Source organism: Ranitomeya imitator, chromosome 6 (genome assembly GCF_032444005.1).
Source record: "Ranitomeya imitator isolate aRanImi1 chromosome 6, aRanImi1.pri, whole genome shotgun sequence".
NCBI lineage: Eukaryota > Metazoa > Chordata > Amphibia > Anura > Dendrobatidae > Ranitomeya > Ranitomeya imitator.
The window spans coordinates 446,515,995-446,528,453 of NC_091287.1; the positions used below are offsets into that span (position 1 = coordinate 446,515,995).

The following is a 12,459-nucleotide window of genomic DNA, read 5'->3' on the forward strand; positions in this document are numbered from 1 at the left end:
ACGGAAATAACATAATTAATAGTAAAATTAATGGGAATCACAGCTGCCTGCCTTTCACGAATGGTGATCCAACCTTCCTGCATCCATCTCACCTTTACATGTACACACAACTGGGGGTCAAAGAACCTAAAATAATCAGTAAATGTAGAGGAAAAACAGTATGGTGTGTTCTAGGCTGTAATAACTTAAATGTGGACATACACTACTGTACAAAGGCATTGTATGTAAAATTACCATTATCTGCGGCGTGGGAAGTGCTCAGCCCAACAACCAGTATGTTTATTCAATTTGTATCTCAAAAGGTAAAAAAGCCATAAACTAATACACCAATACTGAAATACCATCACAGCCTCCAAATGGGAAGAAGTTACACAGCAAGCAGACATATTGTCATCCTACACATAAAACACACTGAAACCCGGAGTCAGTTATGTGCTTTATTTCAGACTGCTGAAGACCTTTGTACTGTTCTGTGCAGACTGCCGTCGAAAAGAGAGTCTGTGAGTGATTTTTATGAGAATATATACACTCCAAATATAATGCATATATTTACCAGACTACACAATGCATACATTATTAACAGCTCTTAGACCTGATGGGCTCTGGCGTACTCTGAAATTATGCATGAAAATGGCTGTAATCATCTTTTTGTTACAATAGGCATTTTAGGAGGCCAGCTTAAGAGTGAGAATTTATTTGTCAAAATGTATTCAGTCTACGCACACCTGGCCTAACAGCTGCAACTTGTACTGAGCAAGGTGAGATCTCAGCAGCAAGAAGGAGGAGGGACACTGAGGATCTGTCAATCAGGCTTGATGGATGAAGAGAGATTGCATTTTCTTAAAGTTAATACAGTCATTCTAACATGGCCGAGAAATTGTTTTGAAGGAGAACATTTTTGTTTAAATGTAATGTAGTGAACGGCGGTAGGGGAATGTATATGTATATGTGTATATGTATATGTATATGTATATGTATATGTATATGTATATGTATATGTATATGTATATGTATATGTATATGTATATATATATATATATATATATATATATATATATATATATATATATATATATATATATAAAGAAAAAAATAAAAAAAAAAAAAATAAAAAAAAAAATAAAACCAACCAGCACTCCCAATGTGAACACATGCAAGCTGCAAGCTGTCATATATATAATTTTTTTTTTATATATTAATACACTCATATTACATTGACAGACACAATGAAGAAAATGTGAGTGGGAGTACTTATTTAATGTATGCAGCTTGTACTGTGAAATCTAATGACAGGTCCTCTTTTAGTGGCTCTATCCATTCTCCTTATAGGTCCTTTTAGGAGTTAGTATTAACCATGGGATGACAATTTTCAAGCTTCCTCTTAGGACTTACTGCTATTCCTCCTGAAGTAGTATACATCTGCCTATTGGGATGGGGGTTATCCATAAACGCTGACATTCTCATCACTGGTTGCAATGGTGGCACCCAATCGCTGTTCCCGATTTATTCCTACTGGGAATATGACAAAACGAACACAGTGCAAAGTTTAAGAAAAGATGCTCCAATATTGTCATTTTATTGGGAATACGTTTACTTATTTTACTGGCTAATTACCAAAACAGTCATGCTAGGAAAGCGTAACAGTGCCTCATCCGAGAAAACCCAGGCAATATCATCATCTCCCAGAGACAGAAGATCACATTGGTCATTAAGTTGGATTTTTAAAAATCAATGAGTAGTGCTCTACATCAAGCCTCTTCATTCTAGAAATCAATGGTGGTCCACTATCAAAGATTACACTGCACCAGGTCTCCATCACAGAATATTTTGCTTGGCCTTCTCTTTTCAGGTAGGTGCACACCCCAGCTTATAGACACCGCCGTACCTGCATCATTTTTGAAGCAGTAGCCCCTTTTAGGAAGACGCCGGCGTCTGACGTCTGCTGCGTTCGCTCTGCCACCGCCTTTTCTTAAAAAACATTTCATACAGAAAATAGCGCCAGCTGCTAAACAGAAGCCGCCTGAAGAATGGTCAGGTCTCTTCTTTTAGTCACTTTAGGGCGAGCGAAGCCTCAAGCTCTAAAAGAAGTAACAAGACGGAGCAATGTTCATTCTTCTTAGCATTTCTATCACTTCTTCAGGCGGATTTCACCTGACAAAGCCGCCATTTGTAAAACTCTTTCTTTTCCCAAAACTCTTTTCTATAGTTACAACATTACGTCACACAAGCAATGACGTTGCGACGATAGAATAACCGTAGGACAAAACTTTCAGAATCAAATTGTGCGACTCAACTCCTGGTCCATCGCAACAAGAAAAAAAAAAAAGCCCATGACACAATCACATCGTTTCATCTGGACATGTAAAGCATACGTTTCACCCCACCTTCTCAATACAAACATTTGCACATATAAAAAAACCTCCATCAAAGACGGGGGATAAAAACGGGTGTACTTCTTATTCAGGGTCTCTAAAAATGGCACCTTGGTATATAGCAGGCAGCAGATCTTGAACTCATGTTTTGTTTTTTTTCAATAGTGGTTCGTATTTCTAACATTAGACCTTAGGTTAATTCTCGGAGTCTAGATCATTGTGGATAAAACATTGCATATTCACGGCTCCTGTTGTATTAATTTGCTCTCAGCAGGACTGGATTATACTCGGAGAATATGTGGATTTTATTACATCTATAAGCTCGTCGTGGCCCATATCTCTAGCACTGTTGCCCGCTAATAGTTTGGACCTGCGCAGAATTCAAAACTCTCATATACAAGGCATAAAGACTCTCAGATCTAGGAAGTTTTTGGCAGGAAAAAAAAAAAAAAAACACAATGAGATTGCGTCGCTGTGAACAGTAGCAGATGTCACAGAAACAAATCCTTCCATAAAATAAGGCAAGAGAAAGAAAACTTTTCTTAAAAAGGCGCTCATGCACTAATACCTAACCAGAATAAGAACGGACGGTCCTGAGTATCGAGGTGAAGAGACGCTTCCTGTGTATTACAACACACCGGTGACCTTAAGGCTCAATATCAGAGTGCTCACTATCACAATTATTTGGCTTAGAACATGACAGTGCAATAGCAAAGGGTGGACCCATTTACAAAGTGAGGCAACACGCAATAAATGAAGCAACACGTCCTGGTGGCCTTTGTCCGCCATGCTGCGTTACGAGCTCGGCTATCGTACAACGTAAAACACAGCGGAAGTTGCGAGAGCTAGAACTTGGGTTTTTTTTTGTGTGTGTAGTATTTTATTGCAAATTGCACTTCACTGGGATGATTGAAAAGATTTCTTCGAACTGTCTGGCAGTCTTTAGTCCCTAAGCCCATGTCACCAGTAAAAGGACCGTGATAAAAAGTTTGCTGCAGTGCTGAGCCAACTGCTCCCGCCATCTTGGTGTGCCCCAACACGAGACACCGCTTTATCCTGCTCCTTCATGGGGCTTTCATCTTCAGGTAGGTAATCGGGTAAATCGATGTTCTGCTCCACATCCACAGGAGTGTCTTGAAATGGCACCAGCAACTGTAAAGAACTTGAAATCATTAATAATCTCATAACAATATTAAAAATCAAAGAAAAGCAGAAACCTACTCGTTAAGCCAATTAATGAACGTATTAAACCTAAAGACATGAATCAATAGCTTGAGATGGGGCCGAGCTGCTTTTTTTTCCTTTTCTAATGCCATTTCAGATTTCATCCTGGCAGAGTAGCTGCTCGGGCTACCTATCCCTACCAGTATAGATACCTATCCCTACCAGTATGGATACCTATCCCTACCAGTATAGATACCTATCCCTACCAGTATAGATACCTATCCCTACCAGTATAGATACCTATCCCTACCAGTATAGATACCTATCCCTACCAGTATAGATATCTATCCCTACCAGTATAGATACCTATCCCTACCAGTATAGATACCTATCCCTACCAGTATAGATACCTATCCCTACCAGTATAGATACCTATCCCTACCAGTATAGATATCTATCCCTACCAGTATAGATACCTATCCCTACCAGTATAGATACCTATCCCTACCAGTATGGATACCTATCCCTACCAGTATAGATACCTATCCCTACCAGTATAGATACCTATCCCTACCAGTATAGATACCTATCCCTACCAGTATAGATACCTATCCCTACCAGTATAGATATCTATCCCTACCAGTATAGATACCTATCCCTACCAGTATAGATACCTATCCCTACCAGTATAGATACCTATCCCTACCAGTATAGATACCTATCCCTACCAGTATAGATACCTATCCCTACCAGTATAGATCAGATGACTCAGGTCTGCCACCCAAAGCATAATCGCGTATTAAATTAAAGAAAAAGTTAGGCAGAAACTAAAGGGTTAATCCCATTAGACATTTAAAAGGTATATCCTGTGTATATGCTGTAAATGTCTGACAGATGCAGGTCCCACCTTCAGGGACCCACAGCCATCTGCAGAACAGAAATCACACAACCCGTCGGTGACGCTGCCGTTGTAAAAGAGGTGGCCATGAATACTAGTCCCTCTCCATTTATTCCTCTGGGTGTTCCAAAAACAACAAGAAACATCATTTTTTTAGCGCTTACTGCAGTATTAGCCATAAATGGTTAGAAAAAAACTCAAAATACAAATGTATTTCAAAATACATTTCCAAGTTCTGATTAACAACCATGCATCGTTAATGTAAGGCGCATCAGTTACGGAAGTGATGGAGCCCTAACATGTTCCAGGCTGTGAAGTTGGACTCGGAGACAATTTTGTATGAATGCAAAGTCATTAGAAATGCACCCGCCACCTTTGACTCAAAAATATTTCCAAAATCTGTCCTTTCCTTAACCCCCGAATGAACTATAGTGTTAGGACTTGCCCTCATATCTACCCAGCCTTGATTATTGCAGTATCCTCCGCTCCCGAAAAAAACGCCCTCTCCAGACCATCCATCCTTAAAGGGAGTCCATCAACCCCAAAACACATTTTAAATAGGCTGATGGACTACTTGGTGTGTCCTAGAGTTTGGTGTACCATCACTCCCCTCATTGGCATATTGGGGCCCTTCCTCTGATTGACAGCACTCACTTCCGGGAACCAGCATTGTCTGAATGCTGACAGGCAGTTCTCCGCCCTGTCTCCTGTGTAGCGAGTGGCCAGTAGGGTTGAGCGAAACGGATCATTAATTTTCAAAAGTCGCCATTGACTTTGCATTGGGTTTCGTGTTTCGGTCGATCCTCGACTTTTCGCCATAATCGGCCGATTTCACTCGACTCGACTTTTGAGATAGTCGGGTTTCGCGAAACCCGACTCGACCCTAAAAAAGTCAAGGTCGCTCAACCCTAGTGGCCAGCAATAGCCCCTCTGCCATCTAACTACAATTGGGGTGGCTTCAACACTCAGCCCTGCTGTCTCCTTCCCATTACACTGCAGACTAAGCTCGCAACGGCAGAGTCCTCTCCTTTCTGTACCAGTCCAACACTGCGCGTTAATTCACTGTAATATATATGTGTATTTTGTACGTAAACCATCTTCAAATGAGTTTTTTTTTTTTTTTTTAAAGTCAATAATAATACGTACAGACTAAGACATAAAAAAAAAATTATACATTATATTCTGTAACCAAGTAATTTTCATTTCAATCGTATATTTTATATTGTTCAATCCAATTGAATATTTATTAAAAAAAAAAAAAAAATACCAGGGTGCTCTATATTACCCACCTCTTTGCTGCTCCAATGCCCTTTATGGTTAAAATGTCTGACTCTGCTGCACATGCTCAGTAGTGGAGTCCTCCGCTAAAGACCACAGGCGGACGGTCACTGCTGGGCATGCCTACAGACAAATCAGCCTGAAAAAGCCTGACTGTATTTTACTACCATTTATGAAAGATGGAAAAATTAAGGAGTTGGGAAGTTCGCTTAATGACCCAACAGCCCTGATTGTTATCAAACTTTTCGTTTTTTCCTTGCGCCATCAATAGTGAGGAATTATACGGAGCGTGGAAGAACGTATGCAAGTCTATTGGCTAATGCCAACTATCTCTACCCCTCACTTTTAAATGCACAGTGTTTAGTGCCACATTGAATTATGTGTTTATGAAGCCTTTTTACGAACATGTGAGCCTTTGCTGGAAAAAAGGCGGAAGGGCTCCAGAGTCACTATTCGGACACTAAGGGCTCATGTACACATTGGTTTTTCGGGTAGGAGCACCGTCTGTGTTGTTCACGTATAGCACTCGTACCCGATAGTCTATGGGGCTGTTCACGTCAGCGATTTTCTGTAGACTGAGTGGTCCGTTCATAATTGTAGAGACATGTCCGATATTAACCCAAGTGTGGGATTAAACTACGCAATGCAGGTTTATGGGTCCGTGAAAAATAAGCAAACTGCACTCCCAAGCCATCCAAGCGTTTTTCACAAACTGTTAGATAAGCCAAGGGGGAGCAAATTTTTGTTACAAAAAAAAACTGGTGAAAATCAGATTCAGCTCTGATTAAACTTGGATGACAAATTCATGAAAAGCTGATAAAACTTTCCAGAAACTCACCCAGATTTTCTCATATGTGAATAAGGCCTAATGCTTAGACCCACCACTATATTAACCCCCTTTTAGACACGGCCTTTTTTCCATCTTTTGCATTTTGTTTCTTCCAAGGACTATAACTTTTCACTTTTCCATCGACAGATATATGAAGGGCTTGTTTTTTGGGCAAAGAGGTGCAGTTTTGAAAGGCACCATTCCTTTTACTATTTAATAAACTGAAAAAGGGGAAAAAAAAATTCCAGGTGGGGTGAAATTAGTATAGTATAGTTATTAAGGTTGAAGGAAGACTATATGTCCATCTAGTTCAACCCATAGCCTAACCTAACATGCCCTAACATGTTGATCCAGAGGAAGGCAAAAAAACCCCATGTGCAAAGAGTAAGCTCCACATTGGGGAAAAAAATTCCTTCCCGACTCCACATACGGCAATCAGACTAGTTCCCTGGATCAACGCCCTATCAAGGAATCTAGTGTATATACCCTGTAACATTATACTTTTCCAGAAAGGTATCCAGTCCCCTCTTAAATTTAAGTAATGAATCACTCATTACAACATCACACGGCAGAGAGTTCCATAGTCTCACTGCTCTTACAGTAAAGAATCTGTGTCTGTTATTATGCTTAAACCTTTTTTCCTCCAACCGCAGAGGATGCCCCCTTGTCCCTGTTTCAGGTCTATGATTAAAAAGATCATCAGAAAGGTCTTTGTACTGTCCCCTCATATATTTATACATTAAAATGAGATCACCCCTTAGTCTTCGTTTTTCCAAACTAAATAGCCCCAAGTGTAATAACCTATCTTGGTATTGCAGACCCCCCAGTCCTCTAATAACCTTGGTCGCTCTTCTCTGCACCCGCTCCAGTTCAGCTATGTCTTTCTTATACACCGGAGACCAGAACTGTGCACAGTATTCTAAGTGTGGTCGAACTAGTGACTTGTATAGAGGTAAAATTATGTTCTCCTCATGAGCATCTATGCCTCTTTTAATGCATCCCATTATTTTATTTGCCTTTGTAGCAGCTGCCTGACACTGGCCACTGAATTTAAGTTTGTCATCCACCCATACACCCAGGTCTTTTTCATTGACGGTTTTTCCCAGAGTTTTAGAATTAAGCACATAATTATACATCTTATTACTTCTACCCAAGTGCATGACCTTACATTTATCCCCATTAAAGCTCATTTGCCATTTATCAGCCCAAGCTTCTAGTTTACATAAATCATCCTGTAATATAAAATTGTCCTCCTCTGTATTGATTACCCTGCAGAGTTTAGTGTCATCTGCAAATATTGAAATTCTACTCTGAATGCCCCCTACAAGGTCATTAATAAATATGTTAAAAAGAAGAGGGCCCAATACTGACCCCTGTGGTACCCCACTGCTAACCGCTACCCAGTCCGAGTGTGCTCCATTAATAACCACCCTTTGTTTCCTATCCCTGAGCCAGCTCTCAACCCACTTGCACATATTTTCCCCTATCCCCATTATTCTCATTTTATGTATCAACCTTTTGTGTGGCACCGTATCAAAAGCTTTTGAAAAGTCCATATACACTACATCCACTGGGTTCCCTTGGTCCAATCCGGAACTTACCTCTTCATAGAAACTGATCAAATTAGTCTGACATGAACGGTCCCTAGTAAACCCGTGCTGATACTGGGTCATGAGGTTATTCCTCTTCAGATACTCCAGTATAGCGTCCCTTAGAATGCCTTCCAGGATTTTACCCACAGTAGAGGTTAAGCTTACTGGCCTATAGTTTCCGAGTTCAGTTTTTGTTCCCTTTTTGAATATTGGCACCACATTTGCTATACGCCAGTCCTGTGGCACAGACCCTGTTATTATGGAGTCTTTAAAGATTAAAAATAATGGTCTATCAATGACTGTACTTAATTCCTGCAGTACTCGAGGGTGTATCCCATCCGGGCCCGGAGATTTGTCAATTTTAGTGATTTTTAGACGCCGCCGCACTTCCTGCTGGGTTAAGCAGGTGACATTTAATTGGGAATTTTTATCACTAGACATTTTGTCTGCCATGGGATTTTCTTGTGTAAATACTGATGAAAAAAAGTCATTTAGCATATTGGCTTTTTCCTCATCCTCATCCACCATCTCACCCAGACTATTTTTAAGGGGGCCAACACTATCATTTTTTAGTTTCTTACTATTTATGTAGTTAAAGAATATTTTAGGATTATTTTTACTCTCTCTGGCAATGAGTCTCTCTGTCTCAATCTTTGCTGCCTTGATTTGCTTTTTACAGAATTTATTTAATTTTCTGTATTTATTTAATGCCTCCTCACTACCTACTTCCTTTAATTCTCTAAATGCTTTCTTTTTGTCCCTTATTGCGCCCCTTACAGCTCTATTTAGCCATATTGGTTTCCTCCTATTTCTAATATGTTTATTCCCATACGGTATATACTGTGCACAGGTCCTATCCAGGATGCTAATAAACGTCTCCCATTTTCTCTGTGTATTTTTGTGTCTCAGGATATCGTCCCAGTTAATTGCACCAAGATCCTCTCTCATCCGTTGGAAATTTGCCCTCCTGAAGTTTAGTGTCCTTGTAACCCCTCTACTACACATCTTTTTAAAGGATACATGAAAACTTATTATTTTGTGATCGCTATTTCCCAAGTAACCCCCAACCCTTATATTTGATATGCGGTCTGGCCTGTTGGTTAATATTAGGTCTAGCAGTGCCCCCCTTCTTGTTGGGTCCTGAACCAGTTGTGAAAGGTAATTGTCTCTCATAATTGTCAAAAACCGATTACCTTTGCTGGAACTGCAGGTTTCTGTTCCCCAATCTATTTCAGGGTAGTTGAAGTCCCCCATAATAATGACTTCTCCTTGAGTCGCAGCTTCATCTATTTGCTTTACGAGGATATTCTCCATTGCTTCCATTATTTTTGGAGATTTATAACAAACCCCTATCAGTAATTTATTATTTTTTCCCCCTCCCCTTATCTCCACCCACAGGGATTCTACATTTTCATTAAATTCACCTATATTATCGCGCAGGATGGGTTTTAAGGATGATTTTACATTTACATTTACATTTTTAAATTGTGATAAAACAAAAAAAAAAATGCAATTCCGCAATTGATTTTTCAGGTTTGCGTTCACGGTATTCATTGTATGGTAAATATGACTTACTAAACAGGATCAGTTACGGCAATACCTAAGTTCATTACGTTTTTTTTTTTTTTTTTTTTTTTTTTTAAATATTATGTAAGTGGTGAAAAAAAATGCAGAAATTCATACAAAAAAAAATAATGTTTTGCTTGTGTCGTCATTTTGGAGCTGTGTGAGAACTTGATTTTTGCATTGCTGACATTTCTTTTTATTACCAATTTGGGGTAGATATGATTGTTTAATTGATTTTTTCTATATTTTTTGGCTTATTTCAGGCAAAAAAAAAAAAAAAAAGTACAATTCTAGAGTTTCAATTTTTAGTCAAATTTGTTTTCTCACGTAGCACAGCCGGAAAAGGTGAAGCTTCTAAGTCTTCATCAAATACACAGACCCGAGATATGACGTTGTTGTAGAGTATGTTATATGTCAGGAATGGGGTAAAACTACATGATGTGACAATAAAAAGTCATCTACAATTTTACCACCTGGTAAAAAGAGTGAACGTCTGTTAAAACCTGAACCAGGCATAGACGGCTCAGTGAGAATGTGACCAACCTCTTCTCCAGCTTCTCCCTTTACGACTTGCTGCGCTTTCATCACTTTGGTAGAAGCTATTGCTGTCGCTAAAGCCTAAAATAAAAAAAAAATTATTATTTAGTCAATACACGTGGATAACACAGGCGCCATACATCTGTTTCCTTAGATCTCCAGTCTATATGCATGTGCACGGGGACATGAATGGATATCTATCAGTGAGCTGATAGGTAATATTCTATAATACATTTGCTCATTTGTAAGACAAGTTGCAGAATGACCGATCCCATTACATAATGTTCCATCATTTTCAAACATACAGGACATTTGTGGTGAAAGATCGAGTACTTCTGACGGGCCATCATGTTAGAGGCCAAGTGATTCCTTTTAGATCAAAGCATCTGAATAAAATGCCATCAAAGCTGGACCAGCGCTCAATACACATGGCAAAAGTGCCAATATGGCGCATCCTGAAACGGGCATTTCATAGACAACTTGCCCTCTCTGAAGCCATGAGGCCATTACAGGTCATATGCGATTAGTAGCCAAGACCCATTGCAGAAAGGCCGTGTCCTGGGTCCATGGCGTGAGCCCCGATTGCTGGCTACAAGAATCAGGGGTCCGGTGGAGCTACCCAACATGTATCGAGGTCCCCCCAACTGTTCTCTAAAGACAGATCAACGCAAAAAGCTTTTCACAGGTTCCCTTCATGATAGTGAATTTTATAGATACTCCAGTCCAGAAGGAAAGTGTTGTAGAAAGCGCCACCCATGCACACATGTGCGAAGCAACATGGATAGGGAGACTAGCCATTGTCATCATCGGGGAAGAATAATCTGTAATCAAGAAAAGTGGACTTGATTCTATTGTGTGCCATCTTATGGCATTTGTTAAGGAATAGAGAAAATAGGTTTCTAAATGCCGTTGAAAAAAGTAGTCCAGAAGCCCAAGTCTGCCTCCATCCTGAATAACATCTTACCTCTGCTTTCAAGTCAGACCGAATACGGACAACGCATCTTTGTACCGCCATTTGAAATGTAAAGCTAATGACGCCTTTGATTTTCAGGAGGGCGTCTTCACAGAGACTCCTACGGGACTGAGGAGAGAGACAACATTTTTTTTAACCAACTGATAAAAGGAGATATATATATATATATACACCGTATATATATATATATATATATATATATATATACACACACACAAATATAGAGAAAATTAATGGAGTAAAAGTTAACACAAAGAACTAAAATGCACAAAGAGAGCATGATCAACGCCACAGGACCAGACCACATGATGCCTTTTTGTCCAGCCACCACCATTTTCGGCATCTTACCTGTCACTGGATTTTTGACTCACAATGTAAAATACAGACAGAGACCCAGATTTCAGCGAATTGTCACTTACTGGGCTTTTTGCTATGGTCTAGATAAAAATCACTGATCAGCTGTAGCTCTACTAGTTTTTTCAATCATGAGCTTGGTGTAACGCCCAATCACAGACTGGCAGATTTCTGTCTAAACGGTGCATGCACAGAAAGCTGCCAATCAGTGGAAGAGGAATGATAACCAGAGCTCAAAAGTATGGAGGACTACACAGCAGACGCTCATCAGTGTGAGGACTAGCTGCAACTGATAGAACAGTTTATTAAAACTACAGTAAGCAGCCCAGTAAGTAATATATCGCTGGAATCAGGGTCTCTGATAAAACAGTATGCTGCTCTCAGATAAGGACATCAAAAACCAGTTGATAGCTCCTCTTAAAGGGAATCTGTCACCTCATTTTGCCGCTATAAACTGCGGCCACCGCCATCAGGGGATTATCTACAGCATAATCTAGCCGCGACAGAAGCAAGGAAGAGGACATCATCGTATGAAGATGGGAGGCGCCGGACCCGGACCGCGACGCCCATCGGACCCAAATCGCCCCTGGGTGAGTATAATCTAACCTCTTTTTCTCATCTTTCAGGTTACATCGGGGGCTTATCTACAGCATTACAGAATGCTGGAGATAAGCCACTAATGGCGGTGGTCGCAGTTTACAGGGTCAAAATGAGGCGACAGATTTTAGGACTCCTTCCCGCTTTGTATACTTGGGATAATTTAATGAACTACAATAAAGATCGCAGCACTTATGCATGACCACCTCCACTCTTGTTCTCTGGAGTGCTAAATGCGGAGCTTGGGCCCCCATTGTCCACACTACTTTTAGGTAAATATAGCAAATACGCCATTACGT

The 12,459-nt window shown here is 40.1% G+C and overlaps 1 protein-coding gene across 2 annotated transcripts in view; it reads right to left on the minus strand.

The window, feature by feature from the left end:
- Window positions 1–1,545: 1,545 nt before the first annotated feature.
- The window catches only part of ARMC1 (armadillo repeat containing 1), a 39,060-nt gene continuing 28,146 nt past the window's right edge, over window positions 1,546–12,459 (minus strand). Inside the window, exons 5-7 of one of the 2 annotated variants that reach the window (XM_069731414.1) lie at window positions 11,201–11,317; window positions 10,243–10,317; window positions 1,546–3,524 (exon numbers count right to left, since the gene is read on the minus strand). In XM_069731414.1, the coding sequence (XP_069587515.1) occupies window positions 3,333–3,524; window positions 10,243–10,317; window positions 11,201–11,317 (384 nt within the window). In that variant the 3' untranslated portion in view covers window positions 1,546–3,332. Of the gene's footprint in view, window positions 3,525–10,172; window positions 10,318–11,200; window positions 11,318–12,459 lie in introns of both variants that reach the window. The other variant, XM_069731415.1, reaches the window with a different exon arrangement.